We start from the raw sequence: 13,332 nt of genomic DNA, 5'->3' as shown, positions 1-13,332 counted from the left end.
GCACACTTATCTTGAATTCAAGTTAAACCCAGAGAGGAACAATGTGCCCCTTTTCACACTTGGTGCTTCCAGATGTTTGTTGCCTTCTGTGGTCCAGCTTTGAGGAGCTGCCCGTAGATGTCTGGGTTTTTAGATTTCTGTCCAGAGGCCACTTGACATCCTGCAAAAAAAAAATTCACTGAATAATTCCAACATCAGGCATGTGCTTTACTGATATCAAGCTTATCATTTTAAGTCATCTGACAGTGGTTTTAATGAGCGTGGGATGTTCCCAGGCCATTTTCCTCCTTGGGATTAAGAATTTATGCTTTCTTTAGGTGATAGTTTGGTGTTTAGTTTCTCCTCAGTAGGTCTTAATGCTTTTGTCTTCTGTTTTAAGGAGCCATTTGGTATTAAAAATACAGAATATTAAGGTGGAACTGAAGTTAAAACTCATATTTGTTCTACAGTAGGAGATTCTTACTGTAAGCCAGGGGCAAGTTTTTAACAAATATCCTTGGCTGCCTGATACTGTTTCTGTTTGAGTTGGAAGGGCAGAGCCCTGGGCAGGGGAGTAAAGGTTGTGCCATGGCTGTGTAAAGATAAAACTGTTTCCCTAACCTCAATCCAGACACTGCTCCCCGTGTATTTGTTGGGCTCTCAGTCTTGTGCAAAGGTTTGTCTGGCAGAATAACTTGGTTTTCCATACATGACTTGACTTTATTGTGCATAAGATTTCTGCTGCCAAAAGAAACCTGGTTTCCTATCCCAGGAAAGCTGTAAGTTACCTCCATGACTTATTAGTCACTGTTCCTGTGAACTTTCTCAGTTTCTTTCTGTTCTTTAGGAGATTGACAGAGGTAGTGAAATGGGCTAAAACACATTCCTGCACTCCTGGAATGGAGTTGCTCCAGTCCTTCCTTGGCTGGACACACTGAGAACACATTTCCATGCTGACTCCAAGGGCTGGGAGGAAGTAATTTGCATTAAATCAGTTGGTTTGTGTATCTCTGCTGAGCATTTTTATTTTTTTTCTTGCAAGGTATCTCAATGGCTCTATTTGTTTGTATCAGGACTGAAACCTGAGATATTTTAGAACATTCTTTCCTCAGTGGAAGTCAGTTTTTTCCCCAGCCAATTGTGATCACCTTGCAGGATTGTTATTGGGCAAATTGAATGTAGGAGGGCTCCAAAGGTTGCTTCCTGGATGTTCCATCTCCAGGTTTGTGTAGTGGAAAGCAAATTGGCAAAGCAATCATGGAATGGAGTGGGGTGGGAAGGACCTTAAAACTCATCTTATTCCAACCCCTGCCATGGAGATATCCACCATGGGATTTAGGTGCAGCCTTGGAATGATTCCTTATGCATGTGGCTCTGCTGCTGACCAGACTGGAGATCCTCAAATGAGAGGATCCACTCCCAAACTGAAACAAAGTCTATGGAGAAACCCTGAGCTGATACTAAAATCAATTCCATGGTCTTGTAGCTCATTTAAGGCAGACAGAGGAAAGCCCAGCCCATAATGCTTCTTCCCTGTGCAGGTGATATCAGCAGGGTTTTGTCACAGCAAAGCTTGTGTGTGCAGGAAGGGATTTGGAGTCTTTTAGGTAGAACTATCTAATTGGAAATATGGATAAGCCAGAAATGTTTCAAACTGACTTGAAGGATTATTTTTGATGTAGCACTTCAGGGCAAGATACTATTATGTGGCTATAATATGTATGTTATATATAACCTACATCTATATGCATATATATAGGTGTATAGAATGTGTGTCCCTATTTATAACATATATAGTGTATATACACCCCATATATAAATATATAAAAATATATATATATATCTCACACCAGCAAGTCCATCCTCTTCATTTCACTTGTATTTTTATATACTCCTATTTCTGACATTCATTTGTACACCCATTTTCCCCTCTTTCTACCTCCAAGACTTTTATATGCTCCTTAAAATAAAGCCATAAATTTTCTGTTTTCTCCCATTCTTCCTGCAGCACATCCTAGCTCTGCTGGAACCAGAAGTGGTTTCTCTTCTTGCTGCCACTGCACCATTTCCATCAACCCTTTAGGGATTTGTGTTTCTTTTCAAAGCTTGATGCTTTTCAGAGGATATTCATATTAAAATAGGGTAGGGAATATAATAGGGGTTAAAAATACATTTTTAGAATTTTATCATCTCTACTAAATTCTTTTTTTTTTGGTGGACAAGGTTAAAACTGAATATTTATTTCTGCAGCTGCCACTGGGCAGTGAAGAGTTCCAATATTTCTGGTTGATAAAATGAATTTCTGTTATTGCACTGTGAAGTAAAACAAAATTATAGTACAACTTTGCTCTTAGTTTGAACAATAAAGCTAAATACATTTTTGCCTTCTAAATTATTGGTGAGTTTTTCCTCTTTTCCTCAGCCTTTATACTGTGCATGACAGAGCTGTGCTGCTGAGCTTGCAAATAACTGACTTGAAATTGCTTTGAATAATTTTGCTTTTTTTTTTGGCTTTTTATACCTAATCAGAATTGATGTGACTGAAGTACAAATCTTCATAATAATCATGCATTTACTGGCAGTGATTGGAGGACCACCTTTTTGGCAATCTCTGGTAATTTTGCTTGTGTTCTTATTTTATCCTTTTTAATAATCCAGTGATCACTGAAGGACTGCTGCACATCTTGAGACAGTTTCACTTCTGCAGGAAGGTTTCACTTTTCCTTATAAATGGAAACAGATTTTTGAATTCAGATCCCATGGAATTAACTGTGGGTTCTGTCTGTACCAGAGTCATTAAAACAAGGTTATTTTATACCCTGTGCGTGCTGGTAAAAAGCTATCAGACATTGCATGAACTTAAACCTTTGGTGAAATCCTGGCCAAAACCTGAATGAATTTCATGCAAGAAACAGTGGAGGAATATTAAACTGGGATGAAGATTTGGGGGAACTCTTGGAGAGCAGCTGGGAGCCATCTGTAGATAATTAGGCCTGAATGTGGCTGATGACTCTTGATTTGTGTAAGGGGTCAACCCCCACTTGTCAGGTTTTTCCTTTTAAACTAAGATGATCCTGATTACATGAGCTGCTGGCACAGCCTGGCTGCAGAACTTTTATTTATATCTATGTCTATGTATTTTTCTATATATAATATAGATATGTTGATATAGGCTTCCCAGGCCATGTCAGCTGACAGCTTAATTATAATTATAATAATAGTAATACAATAGTAAGTATTACTGAAGCCACATTGAGCTGTCAAAATGGCATTGTCCACAGAAAAGCATGTGTGTGCATACATAAATTAAATAAGTTTACTGAAAATAAAATCCAAAGCATTGATTTCCTGAAAGGTTTTCCTAGTTTTCCTTCCTGGTTATTGATCTTCCCTCTGTATTTGGTAAATGCAATTCTTAAGGAGAAAGAAATCTTGATTTCAGTAACACCAAGAGATGGTCAAAAGTCCCTGAAAAGCTTCACCCCAAGTGGATGAATTTCTAATGTGCTCTGTGTAATGGGCACAGTGAACCCACAGTATGTGGAAGGGATCCCAAATCGTGGCCATCCTGATTTTGCTGCTTATGCTTTCAGGTTTAAAACCCTAAAGGCCTTAATTAATTCTATAAACTGCAAAGGAAATACTATCTATAGGGAATGAGGGTGGGAAGGATTGATTACAGAATAAAAATAAGGCTACATGTAACCTTATTGGTGCCATTAATATATAGAAATATTAATGTGGCCAATATCCCGATGCAGCTATAATTTAATATTCTGTGTTATCAAGAGAATTTGTCAATTCCTGTTCTCAGTTTCCTTAAAAAAAAAAAAAGGGGGGGGGGGGGGGGAGAGGATGCTGCTACAGCAACCTCTGGCATAGTTCAGTAATGTTTGTGTGAGCTTAGAAATGGATCCCTTGTTATTAAATTGCTTAAATAACTCCAAAATGGCCTTTTAAATAACCCTTTTCAGCAAAATCTTGAAATCTATCAGAAGTTCTGGGTTGGAGCAGCATTTGCCTAAGGCAGCTCCTAAAAATATTAAACTGTTTTGGTTAGTTTAACAGAGCATTTCTCCAGAGAACAACATTAATCAGGTCTCCCATGACAATCCTGTTTAATTCAATGAGTGAGATTTTGTGTTCATTTAGAGATAAATCTTACTTACTGCTTGCAGAGCAAAATAAATCACACAAGCCCTTCTCACCCAGCCCTCTCTAATCCTTTAATACTTGATGTGACTGCAAAGTTGGTGGTTTGGTATTTTCTGTTTGCTTCTGTTTGGGGGAAATGGGGAGTAGATGTGGTTGTGTACTCAAACATTCCACTTTTCATGGGAAAAGCAAAACACTCTGAACAGGCAAAATGCAGAGTTGTGAATTTTGGAAATTGTTGCTTTAATTACCTTTCTTTTATTCCATGAAACTGTGTGTGCCTGTCTTGGCTCCCTCCTTTCTGGCAGTGTAAATTCTCTTCAAAGCCTGTTAAATGCTGCTCCCCATGCTCCTGGAGCTGGGTAATTCCTGTGGGATGCTGAGTATGGCTCAGCTTGGATCATTTGGGACATGTGAGTAAAGCAAGGAAACTTAGGGTAACTCCTTTAATAGATTGTATATTTGGAGTTGATTTTCCTGCTTGAAGCAAGAAAAGTGATGCAATTGTTGGAGTTTTCTCCTGTAGGGTCTGGAATATGAAAAAGCACAAACACTTTGGGAATATGAAGCTGGAATTCAGCCCTCTGGAAGTTGTTCCTTGGGCAGATGTCACTGCAGTTTATCCGGACAGCTCCAAACTCCAGCTGGGATCCAGCCCTGTGAGAAGGACTCCGGGGTCTGAGTTGCCCAGCTGGCTGTGGTATTTGTGGGATTGGTGACAGGAGGAGTTCCTGGAGGAAGCGAGACTCTTACATCTCCCTCCCTGCTGCTTCCATGAGCCCTTAGCTGGGCTCTCCTCTGGCCTATTCCCTCATAATTTTATTTTTTAAATCCCAATTCATTCTGCACAAAACTGATGAAATGTACTCTGGAATCCTGGGAGTAATTTTCTGGCAAAGTATTCCTGACTTGCTTTAATGCTGGCTCTGGCAGCCGCTCCCGACTCCATCCATTGCCTTCTGCCACTTGGTTACTGCCATGCCTGGGCTCTTCCCAAACCAAATCTGGAATCATGGAATGGTTTGGTTTGGAATGGACCTTAAAGCTCATTCAGTCCCACCCCCTGCCATGGGCAGAGACACCTTCCACCAGACCAGGTTGCTCCAAGCCCTGTCCAGCCTGGAATGCTTCTTTCCCAGGGTTTACCTGGATTCTGCAGCTCTCTGGGCACTGCAGCTTTCCATCTGTGATCAGTCTCAGAGGGTTTAAAAGCAAAAAGTCTTTTACATTTGCCTGTAAAAGATGTGACTAGTGATGCTTCCCTGCATTGCTGACATGATTTTGGGAAGTTCTGCCTGCATGTGGCTTTGGGTGAAGCCCCTGGAATCACCAGGAAGGGCAGAATAATTGCAGGAACTATAGTGATCCATGGAATACCAGGCAGGGAAGCCTTGCAGCTGTCTTCCAGTGTCCTCTGAGTTAAAATTCAGGGGCTGCGGTGCCACTTTGTAGGAACATTTCCCTCTCTCCCTCCAGTCAGAGGGAAAAAATAAAAGTAATCTGATATTTTTGTGATTTTGCTGCTTCCCACTTTTGGCTTTGTTGATCCCATTTTGTACACAGAGAAATTCAGCAGGTGCTGACTTTTTAATCCACTCCTGGCTTTCCTCTGCCAAATTTCTGTATGTGGCTGTTTCTCAATATTTTTTTTCTTCAGACATGTTTTGCAGTGATGCAGCTGCTGTGGAGGCCAAAGGGAGGGTGTTAAGAAGCTAAAATTGGTCAAACTGGGTGTTAGAACAGTGTGGCCTTATCTTCTCCTTCCCTGAGCATCCTTCTCCAGTGTTGGAGTGGTAGCTGGGAGTTCACGGGATGTTTTTCCCAGCCAATTCCCTTTGTCTTGGGGAAATGTCAACCTTAATGTCTTTTGACTCCTGTAATGGAGTTTGACTCCTGTAATGGAGTTTGCTACTGTTTTCTTCTGCTTGTAAAAGTCAATCCACCCCATTCTTTAAATACCAAAGTTCTGAGGCAGAGGCCAGCACAGGTACCTGCTTTTAGAAGAGCTTGAGGAGTCCTGAGTCTCCTGACATTAATGATTACAAGTAGTGCTCCAGTCTGGCAATTCAAGCCTTCTCTTTACTTGTCTTTATTCTTTCTGTACAATCTTGTAGGAAATGCCTTTTTTTTTTTTTTTTGCCTTAACAGGGTAGCCTTAGCAAGAGAGAAATATGAGTGTCATGAAACTGGGTGGGGTTTGGGGAGTGGGCTGAACAAGGCATGAAGGGTTAAAGCTCCTCTGCCTCTTAATCATGCCCTGGAAAGATAAAGAGATTGAGTTGTTGAATGGAATAGAAAACTTAGGATCTTCAAGAACAATCTTCAAGCTCTAGTAGGGTTTGGACAGCGCTCTCAGGCATAGGGTTGGATTGTTGGGCTGTCTGTGTAGGAACAGGGGTTGGGCTGGATGCTCCTGATGGGTCCCTTCCAACTCATAATATTTCATTGTTTACCTGCTGAAAGCTCCTCTGAGAGTGTAATTAAAGAAAAAGAGAAGCAATCTGACCTCCTTTGGTCTTCTGTTCCTGGCTGGACTCATTGGGGAGCCAAGCATTTATTCAGTTGAGTGCCATGACTTCAGTTCCTGAATAAAGAGCTTTTAGTAGTTGAATAGATACAGTTGGGAGGTTTTGGGAAGTTATCTCTAAATACTTGCTCCCATAACATATTTCCTGTGGTTTACTTTGGACTATTCTTCATTTCTAGTTTTTCCTGTTCTGCGTGAAACGTGACTGTTAAAAAACGAAGGAAACTTTCGAAACTCCCTGTGCTTGTTCTCCCCTTCTTTAGCAACCTCATCCTTCCTCTCCTGGGTCACTGGCTCTGATCTGACTTGTCTGATCTCTTTGCTTGCCTTGCCTTGCACAAAAGTTTGGATCCAGTGCTTGATAGGGTTTATCTGACCATTCCCAAGTGACTCTTCTTCTGCCCAGTTTGATCTTGACTTCAGCTTCAGGAAAGGTGATGATTTTCTCCTCTGGGATGATTTAGAGCAAGTTCTTGGTCTAGAGCAAGTCCATTTCTCTGCTTTTAGTCTCTTCTCTGGTAATTGAACATAAGTCTGGCTTTCTGGGAAGCTTCATGGAAGCTTTTGGAAAATAAATTTTTCTCTGTAGAAATGTCAATCTCTGTATAGCAGAGAGAGAAGAGCAAATTTGTTGAAAAGTGGAGTGTTTGAGTGCACCTGAAATATTAACCCAAATTTGAGTTTGTACATATTGTAACTTCTTGTCTCTCTTCCATTAAGATTCCAATACTGAATATTCAGGTGAAAATATTCCCAGCTCTTTGTACTGTGGCAGGAACCATATTCTCCTGTACAAACTACTTTGGTGTGATCTTCACGGGTGGAGTTGGCAAAAATGGATCCACTATAGCAGTGAGTACCTTGGGCTGCCAGTTCCTCCTCAGCACAGAGGCTCTTCAGCCACAGTTTCTATTTAACATAATCCCTCCTCCATGGAAAATATTTTCCCTTTAGCTCCTTGCCGGCTTGGGAAAAACAAGTTTATGTTGCGTGTGTAAGAATAGTAGATTTAGGAGTCAAAGTTTTAAATTTTTTTATTAAAAGTACTCATTGTACTTTGATATTTGTTTTTGAATTAATGAGGTAAACAAAGTTATACAAATACACCCCTCACTGAAGAGTTAATAGAAAAATCCTGTGCAAAAATCCATTCAGAAAGAAATTTTTCAAGAAGATTCTGGGTTTCATCCTTCTGAAAGATCTATATTATTTATATTACCAATGTAAAAGAATGAGTGGACGTGTCTGCACAAGCACCTTCTGTTGCAGTGTTCTTGCTGCCTAAAATCTGATTTTTTTCCCCAGAACCAGAAAGTTTCCACCACATTCTCAGCTGCTGCATGCTCAAGTTTCACTACTTTCTGTTTCTTTTACCACCAGCATTCAGAAAGATGTTTCTGATGTGATTTTATTTTTCACCCCTCATTGCACACCACATGAGGGGCTCTTTGAGGTTTCTTTGCAATGTGCACATTTTATTAACCTCATGCTTTAATCTCACCACAGGGAACAAGTGTCCTCTCACCTTTTCTCCATATTGGCTCAGTGATCGCCTTGGCTGCAATGATCTACAAGAAATCTGCTGTGCAGCTCTTTGAAAGGCACCCCTGCCTCTACATTCTAACTTTTGGCTTTGTGTCTGCCAAGATCACAAATAAACTGGTGGTGAGTGTGCCAGAACCTTCCCCAGTCTTGTTGCAGGAGAACTTTTTGTAGATTATGGAGCTCTCTGGGTATTCATTCCACTGAGTAACTGGCACTTGTTTGTGCACTGAAGACATACCTGTGCTTTGCTTTGAGTAGCCTGGAGGTGCAGCAGAGTCTTTTTGTGTTTGAAAGGGCAGTGTAAATGTGGAGTTGATGCTGTGGTTGCACAGGCAGCACCAGACAGCTCAGAGCTGTTTCTCCCCCTTCCCCAGATGTTAATTCACACATTTGCAATGTATTTGTGCACATGTGAAGAGTTGGGCTGGAACAGAGGGGGCTGGAATCCCCCTCAGACACAAAGGGGAGGAAGATTTGGCAAAAGGAGAGGAGGTGATGGAGCTGCTGAGGTTTGGAACACTTCCTGAGTGTTTAACTTGAAGAATTGGAGGAAAATAGGGTTAAAATAGTTAACAGGTTTATACAAGGGCAGAGGTGTGATTGAATGAGGGTTAAACAGCTCCTGCCTCAAAGGCCATCCCAGTTCTGCAGGCCTCTGTTGGACTATTGTGAGCTGGGTCAATGCTGGACTTAGCTCACAGTGAAAGAGTTTAAGTTCATAGTGGAGGAAGAGTTTAAGCTCACAGTAGAAGAAGAGTTTCTTTCTTATTGGGCCTGCTTTGGTGCTCAGTCCCATCCCAGCTGTGCTGTGCAGTGAGGATGGAGTGTGGGATGGCTTCTGTGCACCTAGGGAAGTGAGAAGGGCACACATGAACACCAAAAATGGTCATCAAATTGTAACCAGAGAGAGGTGATGATCCTTATGGAATGGGAGAAAAAGAGGTGGAGGGAGAGGAACACCAAGTGTCCTTAACTTTTTGAGCTCCAGCAGCTGTGAGTTTTTGCTTCCAGGCTCAACTATAAAAGTTACCAGTCTGCTTCCATTTCACTGTTTGGTTTCTGGGAGGAGGAAGAGGTGAGCTGGAAAACTTGTTAGTTTGTTTTTCCTGTGCTACACTCTCTGCTCTAATAAAAGATGCCTCTCTGCAAACCTTGCATCTCTGTAGCTGTGGAGCACCATGGTTCAAACAATATTGTTGCTGCCACTTGAGTATTTGGTATTTTTCAGTTTTTTCAGTAATGTGGCTTGAACTGTATAGTTTTGGCTTTGTGTGTTCTGAAATTACTCTGCCTTGGCTGGCATATATTTATTTCTTAAACTTTTTTTTTTTTTTTTTTTTTTTTTTACTGCAGGTTGCCCACATGACCAAGAGTGAGATGTATCTGTATGACACAGCATTCATAGGCCCAGCATTGCTGTTCCTTGACCAGTATTTTAACAGCTTTATTGATGAGTATATTGTCCTCTGGATTGCCCTGGTGAGTCCAAGCTCATTTTATTAATTAGCTCTGCCACTAATTCATTGTGTTGACTGTGCCCAGCTGAATCCCTTGGAGGGGGAGTGGATTTGAAGCTGGTGCAGAGCTGAACAGAGTCACAGTGTCCCTGGTTTGGTGTTGGGACAGTCCTGGGCACTGTCTTTAGGGATGGTCTGGGTGAGGGGATTGAGGCACTCCCAGTCAGTTTGCAGAGGACACCAGGTTGGGTGGGATGTAATCTTCTGGAGGAATCTGGACAGGCTGGATCCATGGCTGAGGCCAGCGGTGGGAGGGTCAGCCAGGCCAAGTGCCACGTCCTGTCCTCAGGTCACAACAGCCCCATGAAATGCTCCAGGCTGGGAGAAGAGTGGCTGGAAAGCTGGGAAAGGATCTGGTAGTTCTGGTGACAGTGGCTGGACATGAGTCCAGGTGGGCAACAGCACCTGGGCTGTCACAGCCATGGTGTGTCCAGGAGGCCCAGCGTGGTTCCCTGTGCTGGCACTGCTGGGGCAGCTCCAGCCCTGGGGACAGCTCTGGGCCCCTCCTGACAAGAGAGACACTGAGGGGCTGGGGTGTGTCCAGGGGTCCAGGGAAGGGAACAGAGCTGGGGAAGGGTCTGGAGCACTGGGAGCAGCTGGGGGAGGGGGGGCTCAGCCTGGAGGAAAGTTCTGTCTCTGCACAACTCCCTGACAGGAGGGTGCAGCCAGGAGGTCAGGCTCTGCTGCCAGGCAACAAGGGCAAGGACAAGAGGAAATGGCTTCAAGCTGGGCCAGGGAAGTTGAGGTTGGATATTTGAAAAAAAAAAAAAAAAAAAAAAAAAAAAGCTGAAAAAATTAAGCAGACATTGGAATAAATTGCCCAGGGCAGTGATGGAGTCACCATACCTGGAAGAGTTCAGGAGGTGTCTGAATAAGGCACCTGGTAACATGGGTTAAGGATGATTATGGTGACTCTGGGGTCATGGTGGGACTCCATGATCTTGAAGGTCACTTCCAGCCTTGATGACTGTGATAGTTTAAAAATTTCAAAGCACTGTAGCAAATATTCAAAGCTTAGATTAGAATATTTTGCAGATGAGTGTTGCTGCCTCGTTAGCAGGGTCCCTGTGATGGGCAATGCTGGGGTGCTCTGGCTGTGGCTTAAGATCTGGAATGTCTGTCATGACTCCAGCACCCATCGGGATAAACGTCCTAAATTCAACTTATCTGGGCTTATCAAATGCACAAGTTTAATGTACAAAAACAGTGTTAACCTTTTGGTAAAATTCTGTTGGTGTGATGGGAAAAGATGTGTGGCTATCACCATTCTGAGTTAATGGGGCATTTCACGGTATCTCTGTAGCTGCTGTAACTCTTTTCCACTTTCTGATTGTAGAATTAAGAGTCTGTCTTGTCTTAGGCTGGAAGAAAGCCCACAATTCCCAGAAACTCTTTAGGGAGTGACGCCCCATCCCTGGAAGTGTCCAAGGCCAGGTTGGACAGAGCTTGGAGCAACCTGGTGTAGTGGAAGGTGTTTCAGCCCATGGCAGGGGTGGAGCTGGATGGGCTCTAAGGTCTCTTCCATCCCAAGCCAGTGTGGGATTCTGTGGTTATTCCTGGAGTGGGAGATTCAGCTCAATGGACCACAGTGCTGTGGTTGTGGAGTGTGGGCTGTTACACGCACAACAGCACGTAAGGAACGTGTGGGTCTAACTATGGATGATTTTTTCCTGTGCAGATCCTGTCCCTGTTCGACCTGCTCCGATACTGCGTCAGTGTGTGCAACCAGATCGCTGCCCACCTGCACATCCACGTGTTCCGCATCAAGGGCTGCCCCACGCACTCGAACCACCACTAGGGATGGGAGCTGCCACAGGGGAATGGAGAGGGAGTTGGGTTTCTACAGGAGTGGATGAAGACTTGTAGGAGACTTAAGGCTAAAAGCAGATAAGAACAAAGTAATTTATAATAATCAATGTTGTATAACTTTTCTTCTTTGTTATCAGTAACACTCCTTAACTAGTCTCCTGCCTGAGAGAGTGAATTCCAAGTACACCCTAGTCAACTTTTCATGTAGTCAACTCTGTTGGTTCCAAGCCCGGGAAAGCATGCAGGAAGAAAATGCTCTGTCTTTGTAATTACCTTGATTACAAATTAATCTCTCTATGGTGAATGGATCCCCACCAACTGAAGTTTCTAATGTAGTATAATTACAGCTGCAATCTGACTTGCTTTTAATTTTAATATTTCATCATCTCTTAGTGAAATACTTGTTTAGTGTCCACTTGGAATTTATTTACTAAAGACCTGAGCTGGTAAAAACCCAGAGATATCTCACTAAGTTGTGTGGCTGCAGCAGCTGCCAGGTGGGAGCCAGGCTGGGGTGGTTTTTGCTCGTGCATTGCTGACAAAGCGGTTTCATGCTGAACAGGGTCCTGCAAGCCAAGGGGTGCCCGGCATGCAAAATAGTGTGGTATCTTTGTCAATTAATTTTATTTTTTTAAATAAACATTATCTAAAAAGACAACTTATTTCTCAATTTTCTTCAGTGGAAAAGACTATAAGAAAAAAAAATTACTGTTTACTTTTTTATGTATAAAACTTAAGCAAAATTTCCTTTCTGCTCTTAATAAATAAGAATTCTGAGAGCAACAGTTGTCTTGAGATGTATATGTTGCTCTGTCGTGCTTAGACTTGTGAATGACAAACCTGCCTGTGGTTTACAGAGTAGTTTTCCAGTGATTTTATATGGATCATGTCATTCTAGGATTTCTGAGAGCTTTGCTTGCTATATAGTGCAGTAAGTTTGGGTTTCTTTTTTCTGTCATTGTTTTCATACAATTTTAACTGTCATGAACTGCATGAGGGACACTAAGATTAATGGAGCATTTACTTGCATGTTAATGAAGTTCACGTGGTGCCACAGGTCCTGGCACTGAGGGGAACTTCAGCCCTGAGCAAAGGGGCTGAAGTATCAAGCAGGGAGTGACTCTGAGCAGGATCTGCCTTGGCTGTGGGGAAGCTGCTGGGGACAGCTGGAATGCTGGGATCCTATGTCTGAAATCCCAGCCCTCTAACCATGGAGCATCCCTCTGAAGGTGGGAAGGAAGTCCTCTGTACTGGGAGCTCAGGCCAAGGCAGTGCATGTGGACAATGACATGGCTCTGAAAGAGTTAAACACAGCTCATGGTCAAAAAATCCGAACCAAAAAACTTCACACCTCAGTAAGAGTAAATCAAAACCTCACTCAGCTCCTGTAAGGGCTGATGTGGATTTCCTGTGATACCCCGGTGATTAGAAAATGTGCTCAGGAAGTGGAGAGAAAACTCAGTTCCTGCAGTGCTTGGAGAAGTTTGAAACCCTTGTGCCCTCTCCGTGGGCAGTGCTCAGTGTCTGGCTGCTGTGGACTGAGAGATTGAGCGTGTTTGTGTCCTGGCAGGGACAGGACTGGAGGGAGCATGAAGGAAGGTGGCTCTGCTTTAGTGGTTGCAATGTTTGTGGGGAGAGCCCAGGCTGGCCCTGCTGGGCTGTGCTAGCAAGTGGAGCAGAGGTGCCAAGTCCTTCGGCTCAGCCTTGGCACAGGAAGTGCCCAGTCTTGTGGCTTCTGTGCTTGGAAGAGTCTTGGTTCCTTCCCATGGAGTGGCACCATGTCAGCAGGTGAGGTGGGGG

General features: G+C 43.0%; 1 protein-coding gene across 2 annotated transcripts in view; it reads left to right on the top strand.

Annotated features, from left to right (window-relative positions):
* CEPT1 (choline/ethanolamine phosphotransferase 1) overlaps nt 1-12,315 on the top strand; it is a 32,588-nt gene extending 20,273 nt beyond the window's left edge. Inside the window, exons 5-9 of one of the 2 annotated variants that reach the window (XM_054648661.2) lie at nt 2,509-2,593; nt 7,382-7,513; nt 8,168-8,326; nt 9,560-9,685; nt 11,402-12,315. In XM_054648661.2, coding sequence (XP_054504636.1) covers nt 2,509-2,593; nt 7,382-7,513; nt 8,168-8,326; nt 9,560-9,685; nt 11,402-11,521 — 622 coding nt within the window. In that variant the 3' untranslated portion in view covers nt 11,522-12,315. The remainder of the gene's footprint in view (nt 1-2,508; nt 2,594-7,381; nt 7,514-8,167; nt 8,327-9,559; nt 9,686-11,401) is intronic. The other variant, XM_054648662.2, reaches the window with a different exon arrangement.
* Nucleotides 12,316-13,332: the final 1,017 nt, after the last annotated feature.

Source organism: Agelaius phoeniceus, chromosome 25 (genome assembly GCF_051311805.1).
Source record: "Agelaius phoeniceus isolate bAgePho1 chromosome 25, bAgePho1.hap1, whole genome shotgun sequence".
NCBI classification, from domain to species: domain Eukaryota; kingdom Metazoa; phylum Chordata; class Aves; order Passeriformes; family Icteridae; genus Agelaius; species Agelaius phoeniceus.
The sequence above is the reverse complement of the archived record's forward strand: the minus strand, read 5'-3'. Positions and strand labels throughout refer to the sequence as shown.